Genomic DNA, 17,798 nt, shown 5'->3' with positions numbered 1-17,798 from the left:
ATACCTTGAGATGCCAATCACCTCTTTTTGATTTTAAATTTATGTTATTTTGCACAGTCTGAATTTTTTGTTTTGTTTTTTTAAAGTTTAATTTTTGCGCCAATGCGATTGGTAATGATGTTCCTTGTATGTTTCTATATGAAGGTTCATTCTTGGACATGGATCCAGTCAAAACTGAGCCATGCTGCAGCACAAAAGAAGAGGAACTTTTCATATTGTGATGAAAACCATTCTTATTTCACTGACAGTGTATGTACATCATCATCACCACCACCATCATCGTTGTTGTCGCATCGACTGAAATGCGAAAACACTCAAGTGACATTTCAACTGTGTAATCTACAGTTTATATGTAAGCTGTCATTGGAGTCAGCCTCAATGTAAGCACTGTGTTAGTAGAGGATGAAATGTTGAACACAGTTTACTCAAAGACATTGTTGTAATTATTCCAGTTTATTTATACATGAAGTGGATATTTTTTCTTTTTAAATTTTGATTCTAAGATTGGCCACTATTTTCATTGTTGATGTCTCTTTTTATTTCATTGCTTTAGTCGGTGTGACCTCTAGTCTAGTCCATTCCATTTTTTAAAACACGTCATTCCAGTCATTTTATTGTTGTCCAACAGATTTCATTCCGCCTTTTCCCCCTTTTGGCTTTTGCCTTTATTTATTTATTATCATCTGTTTTCAACTTGATTGATTTTCTCTCAAGTTTCATAAATTCTAGTCATTCCTTCAACATTCTGTGACCTGTCATTGCTTGTATTTGTATCTCTGTGTAGAATTGTTGTATATTCATATTCAACAGTTTCATGAATGAAAAAATAATTATTTATTCAATTTTGTCACTGGAAATTTCTTCTGAAAAGATTTTTAGTATTATAAAGTGATTTTATTTAGAATTAATGTGCGATGGCTGATGCAATGATAATGAGAGATGCTCCCATGATGATGCCTACTGTAGGCATGGACAACAAACCAACAAACTTATCACCTGTCTCATCTAGTCCCGACCGTGGGGACAACACCAACAGTGTCGGGAAAGAAAGAAGAAATAACAATACATCAAATGTAGCAGCATTGGTGAAGAAATTCAAAGGAGAAAAAATCAACTGCAGCGCCTTGCGGAAATACCTGTATAATTTTGAAATATATCGGCAAGCCAGCATGCTTCGAAAAGGGAGGGAAGTCCACAAAATTTACGTGGATGTTCACAAGGGAGTTAATTTCCTGGATGATCGATTCAGTCTGACAGAATTTGGAAGGATGGTTTTGGATAACGGTAGTGTCAGGGCTGGACGTGCAAGAAATGTTCGCCAGATTGTAGTGGCTCGTGAAACTCTATACTGCAGTGGAACTGGAGGATGTAAACGTGCCTGTGGGGGTTACGGATCCTGTGTCTCTGGTGAGTCTGTTTACTTGTTTTTTTTTTAGGTATTAAGTTTTCTTCTTTTTTAAAAAAAAAAGTATATTATGAAATTTACAGACTTGCCAACTGATATGAAATTAGATACAATGGTGAATGATTTTGTCTGAAGTACCTAAATATGGGAGTTTACTCAACATGCCTGTGTTGGCATAAAATTGAGGAAGAAATAGTAAGCCTATCAGAATTGAAGTTGTATTTTATTATTATTCCTTAGAGGATGCCAGCGCAGAAGGAAGCCCTTTTAATTAAAACAACAACCAAAAAAAAAAAAAGTCTGGTAATTTTAATTTATGTTTTCTTATTAAACAACTTAATGTCTTAATGAAGCAACAATATGCTCTATGAAAACCACGAAAATTATCACCATCCTTATATTCTGATATGAAATTCATCATAACTATGGTAGGATTATTTCACCAAAAATACAAAGGCATTAGTAAAACAGTCTGACAACTCTTACTGTGACAAACTAGTAACTGGTATGTTCCATGCATGTGTTTTTAATGATGATTTTGTATATCAGGACATGTCCTGAGCTGTCAAAGGATATTCAGGCCATCATTTTCTCTCCCTGATCCAGCCTCGAGGCTGCAATATTTATGGCACTTTAAGTTTTGTATTAAAATTTTTGAAACAAAAATAGAATTATTATATATTTTTTTGGTTTGAGTTGAAAAGAAAAAAAAATGTTTTGTTCTGACCTCCTGTAACTATCAGAGTGACGTGATTATAATTAAGAGGATTGACAATCGAAGAACCAATGCTTTTTTCAGAAAAATTAAACTCCTCTATGTCCTTTATTGCTTTTTCAGTCCTTCACATGGACATGCTGGAAAAGAAATTAAAGAGAATAAATCTTTTAGAATGTTGTGTTATATCTTAAATGGAGGTTGTCTTCACCTGTATAAATAAATAATGTAATTACTGTACTATTACAAATACAGAGCTGCCTACTATTCTGCATTTCACTGAATTATCCCACAAAATCATTGTGTATCCCACGAAACTCTGTCAAATTCTGTGAATTCAAAATTCTACGAGGTAGACATTGTCTACAAAGTTTGACTGTCCTTTCTCCACGTTAGATACTTTTGTTTTTGAAATAAAATGCAAGACTTGGATTAATGTGCAGAATGGGAAACTTTGGCGTATGTAGTTCATAATCGTGGCAAAACTTTGTGAAATATAATGAAAATAGACATGACTATATGTGGCATGATGGATACTGGTGAGGAGTATTCTTCAAGAATAGCACTTTGTGTTATTCAGTAACGATTCTACATTTTCAACTTCATAATTCTTCCAGTGTCTAGGTAGGGGTTGGCAGCTCTGTAAATAGAGCAGAGTGGATGAAGAACTAAATACCTATCATGGATTGTTTTGGAGTGAAAACTTTTCCGTTGCCAAAAACAACAGAAATGGTAATAGGAGAGACAGGGGTGAAGTTCTAGTCACATCTTCTATTTTGAATAAATATACATTTATTTCACAAAAAAAATTTTTGCTTATCTATCGATTGATTGATTAATTAATTAATTGATTAGTTTAAATAATATTTCATATTATTTTTTTTTTCTTCGATTGTCTATTCAGGTTGTGACAAAATCAAAGTCCGGGGACACAAGTGTAGCTTTCGGGTCAAACTGACTATGAGGCTTGGATTTGTGGACTGCTGGTTTGTGGAGATCTTGGGCAGTCACAACTGTTATCTGGCAGACAACACTCCAAGTGACCTGACTAGTATGATTTCCGACTACGATGTTAAAAACAGTGATGGTGAAGATAGCAACTCACTTCGTTCTTCCCCACTCTCTGACTCGTCTCTTTTGAATCTGTCTTCTAGTCAGGCCTCCCAAAGTGGAGATCAACCTTCATTCGTTCCTAGAGGTTCCCCTCCCACTTTTAAGCATCTTCAGACCTCAGCATCATTCCCACCTTCGTTGACTTCATCTTACCCGTTAAACATTCCAGTATTTCCTGAGTCTTACCTTCTCACCATGGCCAGAAACGCAGCTGTTCTTCACAACAGTAATGGCAGCAATGACCATAATAAAATTACCAAAAACCTTGGCAGCTTGCCGGTCTCACCGTTAAACTTACATAGCCTGAAGCGTGAAGGAATTGGCTCATCGGATATGGTTGTTCCGGAAATAGTAAATGCTTTTCTACCGTCTGCTCTCATTCCTCGATTTGGTGCCTTTCCTCCACCTCCTGGCCTTTCTCCTCAAATTCTCAGCAATGGTCACAATCACGGTCTTCCCAATCTTAGCTCGTTTTCAAATCATTCCAGCAATTTGGATTCCTCCAGTGATGCCATTGATTTGACCAAGCCAAGAGTTAAAGTGGAAGAGGTCCACGAAAACATCAAAGTCGATGATGATAAGGAAGACGATGACAATGGTGGTAAAGCTCATGATTTATCAATATCACTATCTCCTACAAATAAAAGTTCCTCTTATCTGTCAAACAATGATGCAGACAATGGCCATTCAGTTAATAAGGTGAACTTAAATGGTTTTCACCATTTGCCTTCAGTGAATGATACCAGGTTACCGTTGCATAAGAATCATACCAAAGATATAAATAATATTGGCATATTCAACATTCCTCATGGGCCAGTCATCTCTCACCCAAGTGCCTTTAATCCAATTCCATTGCCTTCAGCTTCAACGACTTCATCATCATTCCTTTTACCAAATAAAACATCATCATCATTCTCTTCGCCATTTATGCAGTCGTCATCATCTCAAACTTTCAACATCTCTTCATCTGTGCCTGCAGCCACCTCGGCTTTATCTAGCAAGTTATGTGAGAAGGCCAGGAAAGCCATATGTCGGCGGCTTGACAATCATTTTCTGGGTTCGGCTGCCGCTGATTTATTGTACTTGAAACCAGACAATCAACACAGTGTTTTATACGACAAGAAAAATTCCAGAGTTAAAGAGGAAGAGGAGGGAGATAAAGAGAGTGAGCCCAATGTGCAAATGTCATCGTCTGTGGGTGAAAATGGTCAAGTGGATTGTGCAGACGTAGAATGCGAGATTGAGGCGGATATGGATAAGGTATAATCCTTTCATTTTTTGGAATTGTCTCGGAATCCTGCATGTACCCACAATACTTCACACGCCTTTATCCCCTGTTGTATTGAATGAACATTTTTCAATTTGTCTCACTCGTCAGTGGTTGTTTTATGTGACTTACACGTGATTTTCCTGCATGTTTTTGCCAATTCTATGTTAGTCTATCATTGCCTTTGGCTTTACAAAAATGTGATGATTCCTGCATGGCATGCTATATGGCTGTTGATATTTTTTGTTTGTTTTTGTTTTTAAAAGTGATTTGTATTTGGTGATGGTTTAATAAAAATTGGTTATGGATTTTCAAGTCGTTATTTTGCACAAATGTTTTTTTTTCATGGGTGATGGTTTGATTTTTCTTGATTAAGCAATTGTTAATATTTAAAAAGGATTTCAATAATATAAATCATGGTGATATTTTTTATTTTTCAAAGGTGAACAGTGATATAAGGGTTAATAGTTTCCTAAGATATTTACCAGTTAAATTAATTAATTTGCTTATAATTCCCCCCCCCCCCCCCATTTCTATCGCCCTTAATGATGCTATATGCAATCACTTACTAGATTAGTTATGATTTACTGCTTAGATAATGTAGTCTCATATAAATTGCCATTGATATTTATATTGAGATGTTAAAAACAATTAGGATGTCCCAACATTATTGTCTGGTTTTCAAATATGAGAATATTTTTATAAAAATCTTGGGTGAGGTGTTGAAATAATGTTTATTTATTTATTTTTTTTCTATTTGCATGAATGTCACATATCTGTACTTATTTAATTCTATGAGCACCATAGCTCTTATTGCAATGATCAGTTTTTGTTTTGTTTGGTTAGCCTAGTTTTAAACAGTGTCAGTGACACTTCATATCACTGTACAAATTGATTGTTTTGATATCAGTAAAGAAGGAAATATAATAGTAGAATGCCAAATAAATCCTTCATTGGAATATTGAATTTGAATAGAATTTATTTATAATTCTCTCTTGTGTTAGTTGTGTCTCTTTAACCAGTTAACTGCCGTACTGTGGAAAGACTGGTATTTAAAAATTTGGTCAGGAAATTCGTCCTTCAAATTTCGATCGATTTAAATGACCCTCATCTTAGCAAAAACTCTCAAACCTGGAACCTGAGAGTTTCTGCCAACATGAGGGTTATTTAAATCGATCGATATTTGGACGAGTTTCCTGGCCACATTTTAGAATCTGAGTGTTTCCAGAGTACGATAGTTAACTGGTTAAGATGTATGAATACAAATCATTTCAGCAAAATTTATTAAAAGTAATTTTTTAATTTTTTTATTTTCAATTAGATTATAATTTTTTCATTACAAGTTTCAAGTTTATTCTACTCTTAGGCTTTCGCCAATAAATCATAAAATTTTATGGTGACATACATGAAAGTGAAAAATATAAAAGATTAATTAAACCCCCAAAAATATAATGATACCATTGATCACCACAAAATATACAACAGTTTGAAATTTATTTTGGCGATGTAGACTCTGTCATGAAATCTGACCAAATATAAGTCAAATATCAAATTAAGAAAACGTTCATTCATATTTTAATTTTAAGTTGTCTATGATACAGTGTCAGATTTTAAAATAAAAAATAGAAAAAGACTGTTCAGTGTGGCTGACTGGGAGATGGCAAAGTCTCTTCATTTGGCTTTCTGTCCTGGTCTTGTAAAGAGATTTGTTGATTTTTTCCCCCAGGCTATGGCTGGTACCTTTTGATTAAAATCAAAATCAGATGTTTGTTTATAATACTAAGAAACATTTTAGGTTTACCAAATTATGAGGAAAAAAACCAAAAACAAACCCTGATATTTTGCCTAATGTTTTGCGCTCTTTCACATCTTCATTATGTAGGAATAAAGAAGAAAACACATTTCGAATTTTACTTGCTGATATATCTGACAATATGTGTTATGTTCAATTTTTCATTTTTAAACATTATTTATCAGTGAATGTTTCCCAAAATTTCGTTCATCACTATCTTTTCTTTTTAAAATTTTTTCTTTACTTCCATTTTTTTCCATATGACTTATGAATCTTAGTATCTATTATTTCTTTCTTCTTTTTTTTCCCTGTAGGATTTAATGAATCGAGTCCATCAGCTGGAGTCTCATGTAACTCAATTACGAAATGTAATACTCAAGAAGGAAGGGGGAAAGGCTGAGGGAAGCAGGAAGAACAAACCCCAGAAACAGTTTGATTTCAACAAGTGAGTTCGCTAGAAAGTGCGGCCTTGTGGTCTAGTGGTGTGACACTGGTATTCTGATCTGTAGGTCCCTGAATCAAGTCCTGATATGGGTGGCATGAAGTTGAGTCCTTGGAAAAGGACTCACCACACTCAGGTGTAAAATGAGTATCTAAATGATAGCAGCATTTTCTCTGATGAAAAAAAATGAAAATTGTAATTGAGTTTTACTGTCTCCTGTTTGTTATTTGTATACGTGAAATGGGTTTTACAGGCCTGTTGCATCTTTTAGTATAAAACTTGAATGTGTTCAGTGTTACTGTTGACTTGAGACCTCTTGTAAAGTGCTTTGAGTTCATTTTGTACTATAATATGAGGAGGTAACTTTCAAAACCTGTCAAATGGCATATTTATCCTTCAGAGAAGACGGCGATTATATGTCTTTTTAACAATTTTTATAGGACTTAAAGAGGACAATACTTGTCTTGTTTGCCTCATAGGGGTCTCGATAGCTCAGTTGGTAGAGCACTCTCTTCAGTTGAGATTTTTTTTGTCTGACCCCCCCTGTCCACCCAGCAGTGATTGGGTAGCTGGGCTAAATGACCTAAACGCATTGTAGGCACTATTTAACTTCATCATGGTTTATAACTGACTGAAAAAGCCAAAGTCGTCCGAAGTTTCAGAGCCTTAAGGCCCATGGAGCTGAAATTTACTCTGGTTTCTCTGACATTTGACGGAGAGATAAAGTTGTTTGTTACCCTATGGATAGGATACTTATTTGTTGCAAAGTAGTTTTTGTCAAATCTTAAACAGATCAAATTACCCAATTACTGCTGGTAGTGGATAAGAGGAGCTATATGGGTCCCTCTTTTGTTAGGTGAGGGATATAACCAACTGAGGAACTCTTTAAAAACAAAATAGAAAGAGACAAAATGAAGCGGGATGATGGGATGGCTGCCCATGCCCATGGAGCCTTAGTTTATCCCAGACTCTAGCATGAAATGGATAATAATACCAATTGCTCTCTTGAATTCACCAGTGATCGATTTGGCCCCTTTGAGTGTGAAATGAGTGCTCTATCAACTGAGCTATCAGAGCCCTAGGCGAGATGGCTGAGTGGACTATTACACTACCACACAAAGGACGGACAGAGTTTCAAGTTGCCACTTTGTACCAAGGCTAATACCTGACTTTTGTACTTTCTTTAAATTTTCATTTGATAAAGATACATAAATAATTTATTTAAACCTCCGAAAAATGTTGTATGAATCCTAACACATCTGGATTTATTTTACAATAATTACATGTTTGTTTTTTTGTTGTGTTTTTGTTGTTTTTTTAATCCCAGATACAATACAAGACATGTTGCCTTGAAGGTGGCTTATCTAGGCTGGGACTATCATGGATTTGTGGTCCAGGAAGATACTGACAACACCATTGAGGCTGCTTTGTTTGAAGCCCTGATCAAAACCAGACTGCTCCAAAACAGGTCAGAGGTCATACCCTACTTTCAATGAGTTAAGAATACTCTCAATGTGTTAAAAAATTTACTCTACCTCGTACCCCAATTCCGAATTGGGTTACAAATGAAGAATCACGCCGTGACTGTCAGTTCACGTTCGACTGTCAAGAAGGCTGGACGCGTCTTGTTTTGTCTATTTAATGCAAACAATTGTGTTAATTTTTCCTTATCCTTATTGGATTTTTAATCTGTTATTAGACCTGTGACATACCAATTCCCATTGGAGCATATTATTAACACTGTGAAAGTGGTGCTTAATGATTTAAACTTTTGAAGAAAAATGTTTAAATTACTTCTAATAAACAATGGAGCCAGATAAAGTTGAAGAGTTGAATAGGGAACTTTCTACCCCCGCGGGGAGAAAACTAAAACAGTTCCCATAACATCTCCCGAGGGAGTGTTAATTCATACAAAAGTATATTATTAACACTGTGAAAGTGGTGCTTAATGATTTAAACATTTGAGGGAAAATGTTTAAATTACTTCTAATAAACAATGGAGCCAGATAAAGTTGAAGATTTGAATAGGGAACTTTCTACCCCAGCGGGGGAGAAAACTAAAACAGTTCCCATAACATCTCCCGAGGGAGTGTTAATTCATACAAAAGTATATTATTAACACTGTGAAAGTGGTGCTTAATGATTTAAACATTTGAGGGAAAATGTTTAAATTACTTCTAATAAACAATGGAGCCAGATAAAGTTGAAGATTTGAATAGGGAACTTTCTACCCCCACGGGGGAGAAAACTAAAACAGTTCCCATAACATCTCCCGAGGGAGTGTTAATTCATACAAAAGTATATTACTAACACTGTGAAAGTGGTGCTTAATGATTTAAACTTTTGAGTAGATAAAGTTGAAGAGTTGAATAAGGAACTTTCTACCCTCGTGGGGGAGAAAACTAAAACAGTTCCCATAACATCTCCCGAGGGAGTGTTAATTCATACAAAAGTATATTATTAACACTGTGAAAGTGGTGCTTAATGATTTAAACTTTTGAGAAAATGTTTTAAATTACTTCGAATAAACAATGGAACCAGATAAAGTGGAAGAGTTGAATAAGGAACTTTCTACCCCCGCGGGGGAGAAAACTAAAACAGTTCCCATAACATCTCCCGAGGGAGTGTTAACTCATACAAAAAACCCAATTTCTTCTCCCGCGGGAGAGAAAAAGAGGGGTAAAAATGGAGAATGTAAAAAAGACAGTAGAACATATAAAAGGAAATTAGAATCTAAAACAAAAACAATTGGAAATGAGGCAGTTAATCAGGGGCCATCACATTTAGTGAGCAAGGAAACCCACTCTAATACCCACGCCCATAGCAATCCCCACGCCTCAAATTCGGAATTGGGACAGTTAATTGTAGAAGGTTTCAAGTCACTAACGCATCTATTAATGACTAATCACGACTCCAGCGAGCCGTCGTTAAAGAAACGAAAGCCGAATGAGAGCGAAAAGGGGGAGAAGGCACGCACACAATGACCGCAACCAGTGACCTCGACGAGCTAGAGATGCTCGAAAATGATATGACATACGAAGATGAGAAAGAAGAAGAGGTGGAAGAAAGTGAGGACAAAGATGAAATTGATAATGAAATAAAAGAACTGGAACAGTTTTTTTAATGTACCAGAATCGTTTGGTGAAGACATTCACGAATCGGTGGCAAAGATAGTCAATAATGGAGTGTGCGCTAATGTCAACAGGGAAAAAACCAAGAAAGTGTTGGATAAACACCTTTGCCCTAAAAACACCCCCAATCTCAGAGTCCCTCGAATTAACCCTCAAGTATGGCGTATACTGCCTACTTATGCAAAATCTAAGGACACGACCATCAATAACATTCAATTGTTAATGAGCAAAAGTTTAACCATAACAGCTAAACTGCTGAGCGACTTAGTTAAAAGGAGCCAGGAAAAGGATAATAAGAGGGTAATAGAGGTCAAAGCAATGACTCCATTAGTCACTGTTTTGTTAAGAGTGGGATCAGCTGTATATACTAATTGCAGCCAAATTCGAAAAGAAGCACTTAAGCCTTTTCTGAATGAAGAATGTAGAGAATTGTGCAAACAGAAAGAAAGCACATCAACGGAGTTCCTTTTCGGAGATAATTTAGACGAAAGCATTAAGACAATTAATGATACCCACAAGCTTTCGAAAGCCGTGACAAAACCTGGCACGTTTCACTGTGATGGAAAATCAAAAAATGGTCAAAGGAGGATGCCTTACCCCTCACCATCCAGAACCCACAAAAGCAGAGGGGGAGAGGATGGTGACCGATAACAAGAGGAGGACGGGGAGGAAGGAAACACTTCTCACAGAACCAAATTTAACTTTAGGACAACAATGATAAATTATAAAGGGAAAAGAAGACAATAGCGCAAGTTTAGAATTTAAGAATACTATAGATCATTTCACAGAGGGGAAAACAAGATTATATATACAGAAATGGCAGAAAATCACTAAAGACCAGTGGGTGTTAAACCAAATTAGGGGAGTTTACCCAGAACTTTGTTTTACCCCTGTGTAAACTTTTATCCCAAAAAGCATAACATTTTCGGAACAGGAAAGAATACTAATTGAAAGAGAAGTTAGAGAATTGAAAGAGAAAAATATTATCCAAGCAGTCAGAGGGATGACGAGGATAACCAGAATCAATTGTATTCTAATATATTCGCTAGAACTAAAAGTAAGGGGAACCTTAGAATTATTCTCAACCTTAAGCATTTCAATAAATACGTTAAATATACACATTTTAAAATGAGCAGTCTTCAAGAGGCAGTATATCATTTCAGGAACAATGCTTTGCTTGTTCCTGTGACTTAAAAGATGCTTATTTCAGTATTGCACTACATGAGAAAGCTAGAAAATTTTTCAGATTTATGTTTTCAGGGAAAAGTTCGAATTTACTTCATTCGTAATGGGTTTCACTGATGCTCCGCGGATTTTTATAAAAGTCATAAAACCAGTACTTGCTCGCCTGAGAGACGAAAACATTATCATAATTATGTATATAGACGATGCCCTCATATTGGGGAGAACAGATTTGGATTGTTTACGAGCTTGTAACAGAGTTTGTAAACTATTTGATGAACTGGACTTCACAATAAATACCAACAAATCTCGCCTTATACCAACCCAAGAGATTACATATTTAGGGTTTGTCTTATATTCAAAGACAATGACCATTAGACCAACAGAGGAAAAGATTAAGAAAATGAAAAATCTTTGGGATCATTACATTCGTGAAGAATTTATTACCATCAGAAAATTAGCGGAAATCATAGGAACACTGGTTGCGGAAATCATAGGAACACTGGTTGCAGTTTGCCCTGGTAACTAATATGGAAATATGTTTTATAAAAGATTGGAGATTTATAAAAACAAATCGTTAACAAAAAATAAGGGTAATTTCGATAATATTATTGTTATAACAGAGGCTATAAAGAAGATTTAAAATGATGGCTTTCTATGGTGGGCAGTTAACCTATTAAGATAGGACCACAACCCGAAGGATTTATCTTAACATCAGATGCCAGTAATACTGGATTGGGTGGAGAATTTGCAGGAGTTAGAACTGGAGGTTTATGGTCAGAAGAAGAAAGAAGATGGCATATAAATTATCTTGAATTGAAAGCGGCTCTTCTCACTTTGAAAGCATTTTCTTCTGATTATAAAGGCCACTCTAAGATTACTTTATTTTGCGACAATAAGACAGCTGTATCATGTATTAACAAAAAAGGCAGCATGAAAGAAGAATGCAATAATATAACCAGAGAACTATGGTTATGGTGTATAGAGAGAAATATGACAGTCACAGCTGTACACATACCAGGAAAAGAGAATACTGAAGCGGACAAAGCTAGTAGAGAAAAAGGACTTGAAACAGAGTGGTCTCTAGAGAAATCTGTCTTTGACGACATTAACACAGAATATGGGCTCTTCCAAGTTGACGTATTTGCTAGTAGAATAAATCATAAAATAGAACAGTGTGTCTCAGAGAAAAAAGATGCAGACGCATGGAGAATAAATGCTTTTTCATTTTCTTGGTCTCATTTATATGCTTATATTTTCCCTCCTTTTAATCTAATTATCAGAATCCTACAAAGAATAGAAACCGAAAAAGTGGATTGTGTCATGATTGTTCCGGTTTGGAAATCACAACCATGGTTTCCAAAACTCATAAACTTATTAACAGATGTTCCACCCCTATTACCAAAGAAAGCCAACCTTCTTCATCATCCAGTAACAAAACAGAAGGTTCACCCCATATTACACAACAGCAGAATGATAGCCTGCCGCTTGTCCGGGAAATTCTCGAAAGTGCAAACACTTCAGAAGAAATTAGTGAAATCATTATCAATTCATGGCGACGAAATACCAGAAAACAATATACTACATACATCAGGAAATGGCTGGTATTTTGTAATAAAATCAGTAAAAATCTTTTCCGCCGTTGGCATCAACACTACTTAAATTTTTAAAGAAATCTCTATAGATACCACGAGGAGAGGGACAAAAAAGACAATGGAGTTAGCGGGCATTGATATCAGTATTTTTAAGCCCCATTCCACCCGGGCAGCATCTACTAGCAAAGCGGCCACAAAAGGAGTTCCACTTTGTATAATACTGAAAGCGGGAAGATGGAGGTCAGAGACCACGTTTAAAAAATTTTATCATAAGCTAGTGGAGAGAACGAAAAAGGATTTCAATAGGGCAGTACTGGATGAACAACAAATGAGTAGTGCTACGTGGATTTCGTAATTTACGTAATAACAGACAAACGCTTTAAAGCTTCATTTGTAACCCAATTCGGAATTGGGGTACGAGGTAGAGTTCGAAAATTAAACGAACTCACCTGTGATGTTTAATTGAAACTCTGACGAGTCCAATTCCGAATGGGGAACAAATGCCCACCCATTGGTAAATATCATCGAAACTCATTAGACTATAATATAATAGTGTTATAGATTATACTTGTATGTATGTGTCCCATCCCGTTGCATTTGTTCCGTATGTCTGTTCTGACGCGTTAAAGCCTGACAGTCACGGCGTGATTCTTCATTTGTTCCCCATTCGGAATTGGACTCGTCAGAGTTTCAATTAAACATCACAGGTGAGTTCGTTTAATTTTCGAATTAAACTTTAATTTTTAAATTATGTTTTGTTGTTATTGTTTAAAGGCTGATGATAATTTCTTAGAGTGTCTTAATCGACATTTGAGGCAAAATACTCAATATATATTATTATTATTATTATTATTATTATTATTATTATTATTATTATTATTATTATTATTATTATTAGTTTTATTATTATCACCATCATCATTATCCTTATTGTTGATTTTGATATTGTTGCTGTTAAATATAAGCGCAATAATTCAATCCAGGCTATGTTACCAATCCAGAGTTCAAGTTGAATGCAATGCTGTATAGTCGTTGCCGATTTTGCTTGTGTCCAAAAGACTTGCAATCAGTTAGAATAATTAAGAGTTAATTTTGCAAATTGTCTGTTATTTTTTTCGTCTTTATTGTGATTACAACATAGCCATTGCCTTTTTGAGTTTCGAAAATGTGTATTTTAGATTTGTCTTTTAGAAATCAATTGAATTTTGATTTTGTATTCCAGAGAGAATTCTAATTACCACAGGTGTGGCAGAACAGATAAAGGTGTGAGTGCCTTAGGACAGGTGAGTTAGAATTATTCCAGTGAATTTTTGAGAACAACTGGGGTCATTGTCTTTGTTTTTAAAATATTTATTTATTCGTTAAATATTTTTGGGTTTTTAGAGAATCAAGAAAAAAGGCATCAATAGTTTTGTTTTCTCTGCAAATATTGTATGAATTACAGATTTTAGGTGTTTAAAAATGTGGATATCATTTTTTTTTAGATAATACATTATCTTTCTCTCATATCTTTTGTCAGTTTTTAAATTTTTTTTTTTTTTTATCATTACATGTTAAAATTAATGTGCAAATTTCTTTATATAATGATTTTCAACTTTAACTTTGAGCTAGAGCGTTAGTGTTGTGATCATGCGAGGACAAGATAGGATGAAAATAAAGATGAAAACAACTCACTAACTGTTTATGAAATCTGTCAACTGTACCGCATTAGTGATTCTTGAGGATGTATATGTTAGATTGAAGGCATGATGATATGATGGTTGTCTGTCCTGATACTTTAACTGTTGGACATTGATAATTGCCTGTAATTTAACATATTCATGGAACTATTGTTTTGTGTTTTTTAAAATTTTGATTGACCAAGATTAAAAGAAAACTTCATAAATAAACTCCCCAAATGTTTGTTGACATCTAAACTGTTCAGTTCTCTTTCCCTATACATCATGTTTTCCTTCTCACCATCATCCCTTAGGTGATTTCTCTGGATCTCCGGACCAACCTTTTAGAGGGTGTAGGGGTCAAGGTCAGGGAAGATGGAACAGCTTCCACCAGACAAGGTGTGTGTAAATACAGGTGCAAGTGTATAATAATGAATGTTTTACAGAGTAATAATTCCATTGCTATAAAACTTTAGAATGCAGCAGCATTTTTCATCTGTGGTGCTGATGGTATTTTGTTTTTTTCTTGACAAGAAACTTGACCTGTTTTACTCTGCACAGGAGTAAAAAATATTTTAAAAGCTAAATTGGGCTTTGATTCCTACAAAACATTCCAATCCACGTTCGATGTCCTCTCAAAACAGTGTACCTCTTTCTTTTACAGTTTGCATAAAAATATGCAATTTTCAAAATAAAGGAAGCAGAAACTTTAAAATGCTTTCGCTCAAAAGCAACAAGTTGTTGGTTAACATTATTGTGTGATCCCATTGACAATGTATGTTAACTACTATAAATTATCATTTAGAATGCGTAACATTTTGACTCTGAATATTTTTTTTTAATGAGCATTTATATAGCGCGATATCCACTAAACATGCTCTAAGTACTTTACAAGGGGTCCCAAGCCAACAGCAACACTTAACAAGTAGGATGGATCATGATACCCATTCGGCGATATTACAATTTTTTCTGACAGAGACAACGATGTTAACAACTGGATACACATTTTACAGCAGAGTACAGCGAGAGAAGGATTTAACTATGCTCTGCTCAGAGCGTGATTTGAACCCTGGATCTTCCTGTTCAAAGGCATGTGTCATACCACTAAATCACATAGTCGCACAAACCACTTCTAAAGTGCTTTACTGAGGCATAACAGAATATTTTCATAGATCATTTTATTGTTGAATAAAAGTTGTTCTCAGTACAAATGTAAATTCACTTTTTAATGAGTTTGACTTGGTGTCAATGATTCCCCCCATTCCAGGTGACACGACCTCTGAAATTCGATACGTCCATATCCTGAATAAAGTGTTGCCTCCAGAAATACGAGTTCTAGCCTGGGCTCCAGTGCCAGTTGATTTTAGTGCCAGGTCAGTTCTTCAACTGGTCAATAGAAATGCCCAAACTAATTGTGATATTTGAGAAATAACTAGAGTAGAATACTCCTGGTCTCTCTCTCTTTCTCTCTCTCTCTCTCTCTCTCTCTCTCTCTCTCTCTCTCTCTCTCTCTCTCTCTCTCTCTCTCTCTCAGCTTGTTCCAAATGATAATGAGTGAAACTATTTTATTGTTTTTATTCTATTCATATCAATGTTGTTGTTGAATTTATGTAAACTGTTCATGCTGGTACACTCCTAGATTGTGAAGTTATCTCAGTCCAAATTCCATTATATTTTTTCTTTTTATTTGATTTAACTTAAATTATCTCTTTTTAATTTGATTTTTTAAAATAATCTATGAGTTAAAATGTTCTTTTCTATATGTAATGTGTAATAATCAAAATAAAATAAACCTTGAATTGATTTTGATTTCAGATTCAGCTGTAAGAAAAGGACATACAAATATTTCTTTCCCAAGGGTGACATGGACATTGATGTGGGTTGATTTCATAAAGCACAATACATGAATAAAGTTAAGATATAGATCTAAACCTTTTTAAAATGAAGGAAGGCTGATTTTGAAAATTAAAACTCTTAATAATGGTTTTAAACAACGTAATGGCAGGACAAAAAGTGCATATTACCATATCCATGCTCTAAATGCATATTAAATCATTACATACAGCATACATGCAATCTTTGTATGTATAACTTTGTCAGAAGGAGAAAAGGAACTTCGGGAATAATCATTTATTAGTAATATTTAAGGCTCATGGATTATACCTAAAAATAATTATCAATATAAAACAATTTTTTGTGTATGATTTTAATTTATATTTAAAAATCCCAACTAAAACAAACCTGAATTTCCACCAATCACATATTTTATTAATTTTTTTTTTTCAAAAAAAGTTGATTGATATGTCATTCTAAAATTACATATTTAATATGTTTTCCTTAACAATGATTTTCCTCCCAGTTGATGAATGAAGCAGCTAAGAAATTGGTCGGGGAACACGACTTTAGAAATTTGTGCAAGATGGATGTAGGAAATGGTGTGGTCAATTTCACTCGGAAAATCACGTCAGCAGAAGTGACGGTCTCGAATGAAAGGTGAGCCAATACATTAGTGTGATTCAATGAAAAAAATCAGCCTTATTGTTTGTTCATTGTTTGAAAAGTTATATTTGATACTTTGTCTGAAAAAAAAAAGATTCAATGAGAACCACTCCAAAGAATCAGCCTTCATACTTTCTGATTGCCAAACAGATGTGGTATCAACTTACCATTTTGTTGATACGTTTGTTACAAATATTAGGAAATGGTGTATGATTAAGTATGCAGACATAATTTTCATCTCAAAACATCTTCCTGACGTGGCTTATGTATTATTGCAGTTAATTTTTTTAGCCATATTTTTCTTATCTGTATCTTTTTACCTGACATTGTCGTTAACAAATCCTGAATACTTTGTAAAAACCTGAAAAGTAGTGATAATTATCATTTGAACTTAATATGTATAGAAAACATTTATAATTACAAGCAGTAGCTAGCTAATTTTCCTTAATTAATAATTTTGATTATAATTTTAAAACATATTTAGTGTAATGTATGTGTAAACATTAGTAAAATGCTTTTTAAAATGGGCTAATATTTAATTAAAAAAAAAAAAATCTCCTCATCTACAGTTCTCAAGGTTTCTCCATGTGTGAGCTGACAGTGGTCGGCCAAGCCTTCCTTTGGCACCAAATACGATGTATCGTGGCCGTGTTGTTTCTCATCGCCCAAGGAAAAGAGGACATCACGGTACTGGATGAATTGTTTGATGTGGAGAAGACGCCGAAGAAGCCCCAGTACACCATGGCATCAGGTAGATGTTTTGTCCATTGGTTCGATCACCCACCGCTGCGCTGTGTGACCTAGCTCAATTTGCGGCGCTGCATGCACTCTGGCTGACACCTGGGTTATTCTAGTCTTCCCTTGGAATAGACTGTATAGAAAAATTTCCCCTATGGGATAAATAAAGGGAATTTTATTATTTATTTATTATTTTTTATCATCATCATCATCATCATCATCATCATCATCATCATCATCATCAATCATCATCATCATCAT

At 34.9% G+C, this 17,798-nt stretch overlaps 1 protein-coding gene across 4 annotated transcripts in view; it reads left to right on the top strand.

The window, feature by feature from the left end:
* Positions 1 to 17,798, top strand: part of LOC144970610 (uncharacterized) — a 134,924-nt gene that overhangs the window by 112,098 nt on the left and 5,028 nt on the right. For all 4 annotated transcript variants that reach the window (XM_078910411.1, XM_078910413.1, XM_078910412.1 and 1 more), the window contains 10 exons: positions 145 to 1,407; positions 3,025 to 4,493; positions 6,607 to 6,737; positions 8,062 to 8,202; positions 13,865 to 13,925; positions 14,615 to 14,699; positions 15,568 to 15,673; positions 16,116 to 16,176; positions 16,660 to 16,793; positions 17,369 to 17,550. In XM_078910411.1, coding sequence (XP_078766537.1) covers positions 915 to 1,407; positions 3,025 to 4,493; positions 6,607 to 6,737; positions 8,062 to 8,202; positions 13,865 to 13,925; positions 14,615 to 14,699; positions 15,568 to 15,673; positions 16,116 to 16,176; positions 16,660 to 16,793; positions 17,369 to 17,550 — 2,863 coding nt within the window. In that variant the 5' untranslated portion in view covers positions 145 to 914. The remainder of the gene's footprint in view (positions 1 to 144; positions 1,408 to 3,024; positions 4,494 to 6,606; positions 6,738 to 8,061; positions 8,203 to 13,864; positions 13,926 to 14,614; positions 14,700 to 15,567; positions 15,674 to 16,115; positions 16,177 to 16,659; positions 16,794 to 17,368; positions 17,551 to 17,798) is intronic.

This window comes from Berghia stephanieae, chromosome 4 (genome assembly GCF_034508935.2).
Source record: "Berghia stephanieae isolate SIO BIC M18660-M18661 chromosome 4, UCSD_Bste_1.3, whole genome shotgun sequence".
Classification (NCBI taxonomy): Eukaryota; Metazoa; Mollusca; class Gastropoda; order Nudibranchia; family Aeolidiidae; genus Berghia; species Berghia stephanieae.
Note: the sequence above shows the minus strand (reverse complement) of the source record. Positions and strands in the feature narration are given on the sequence as shown.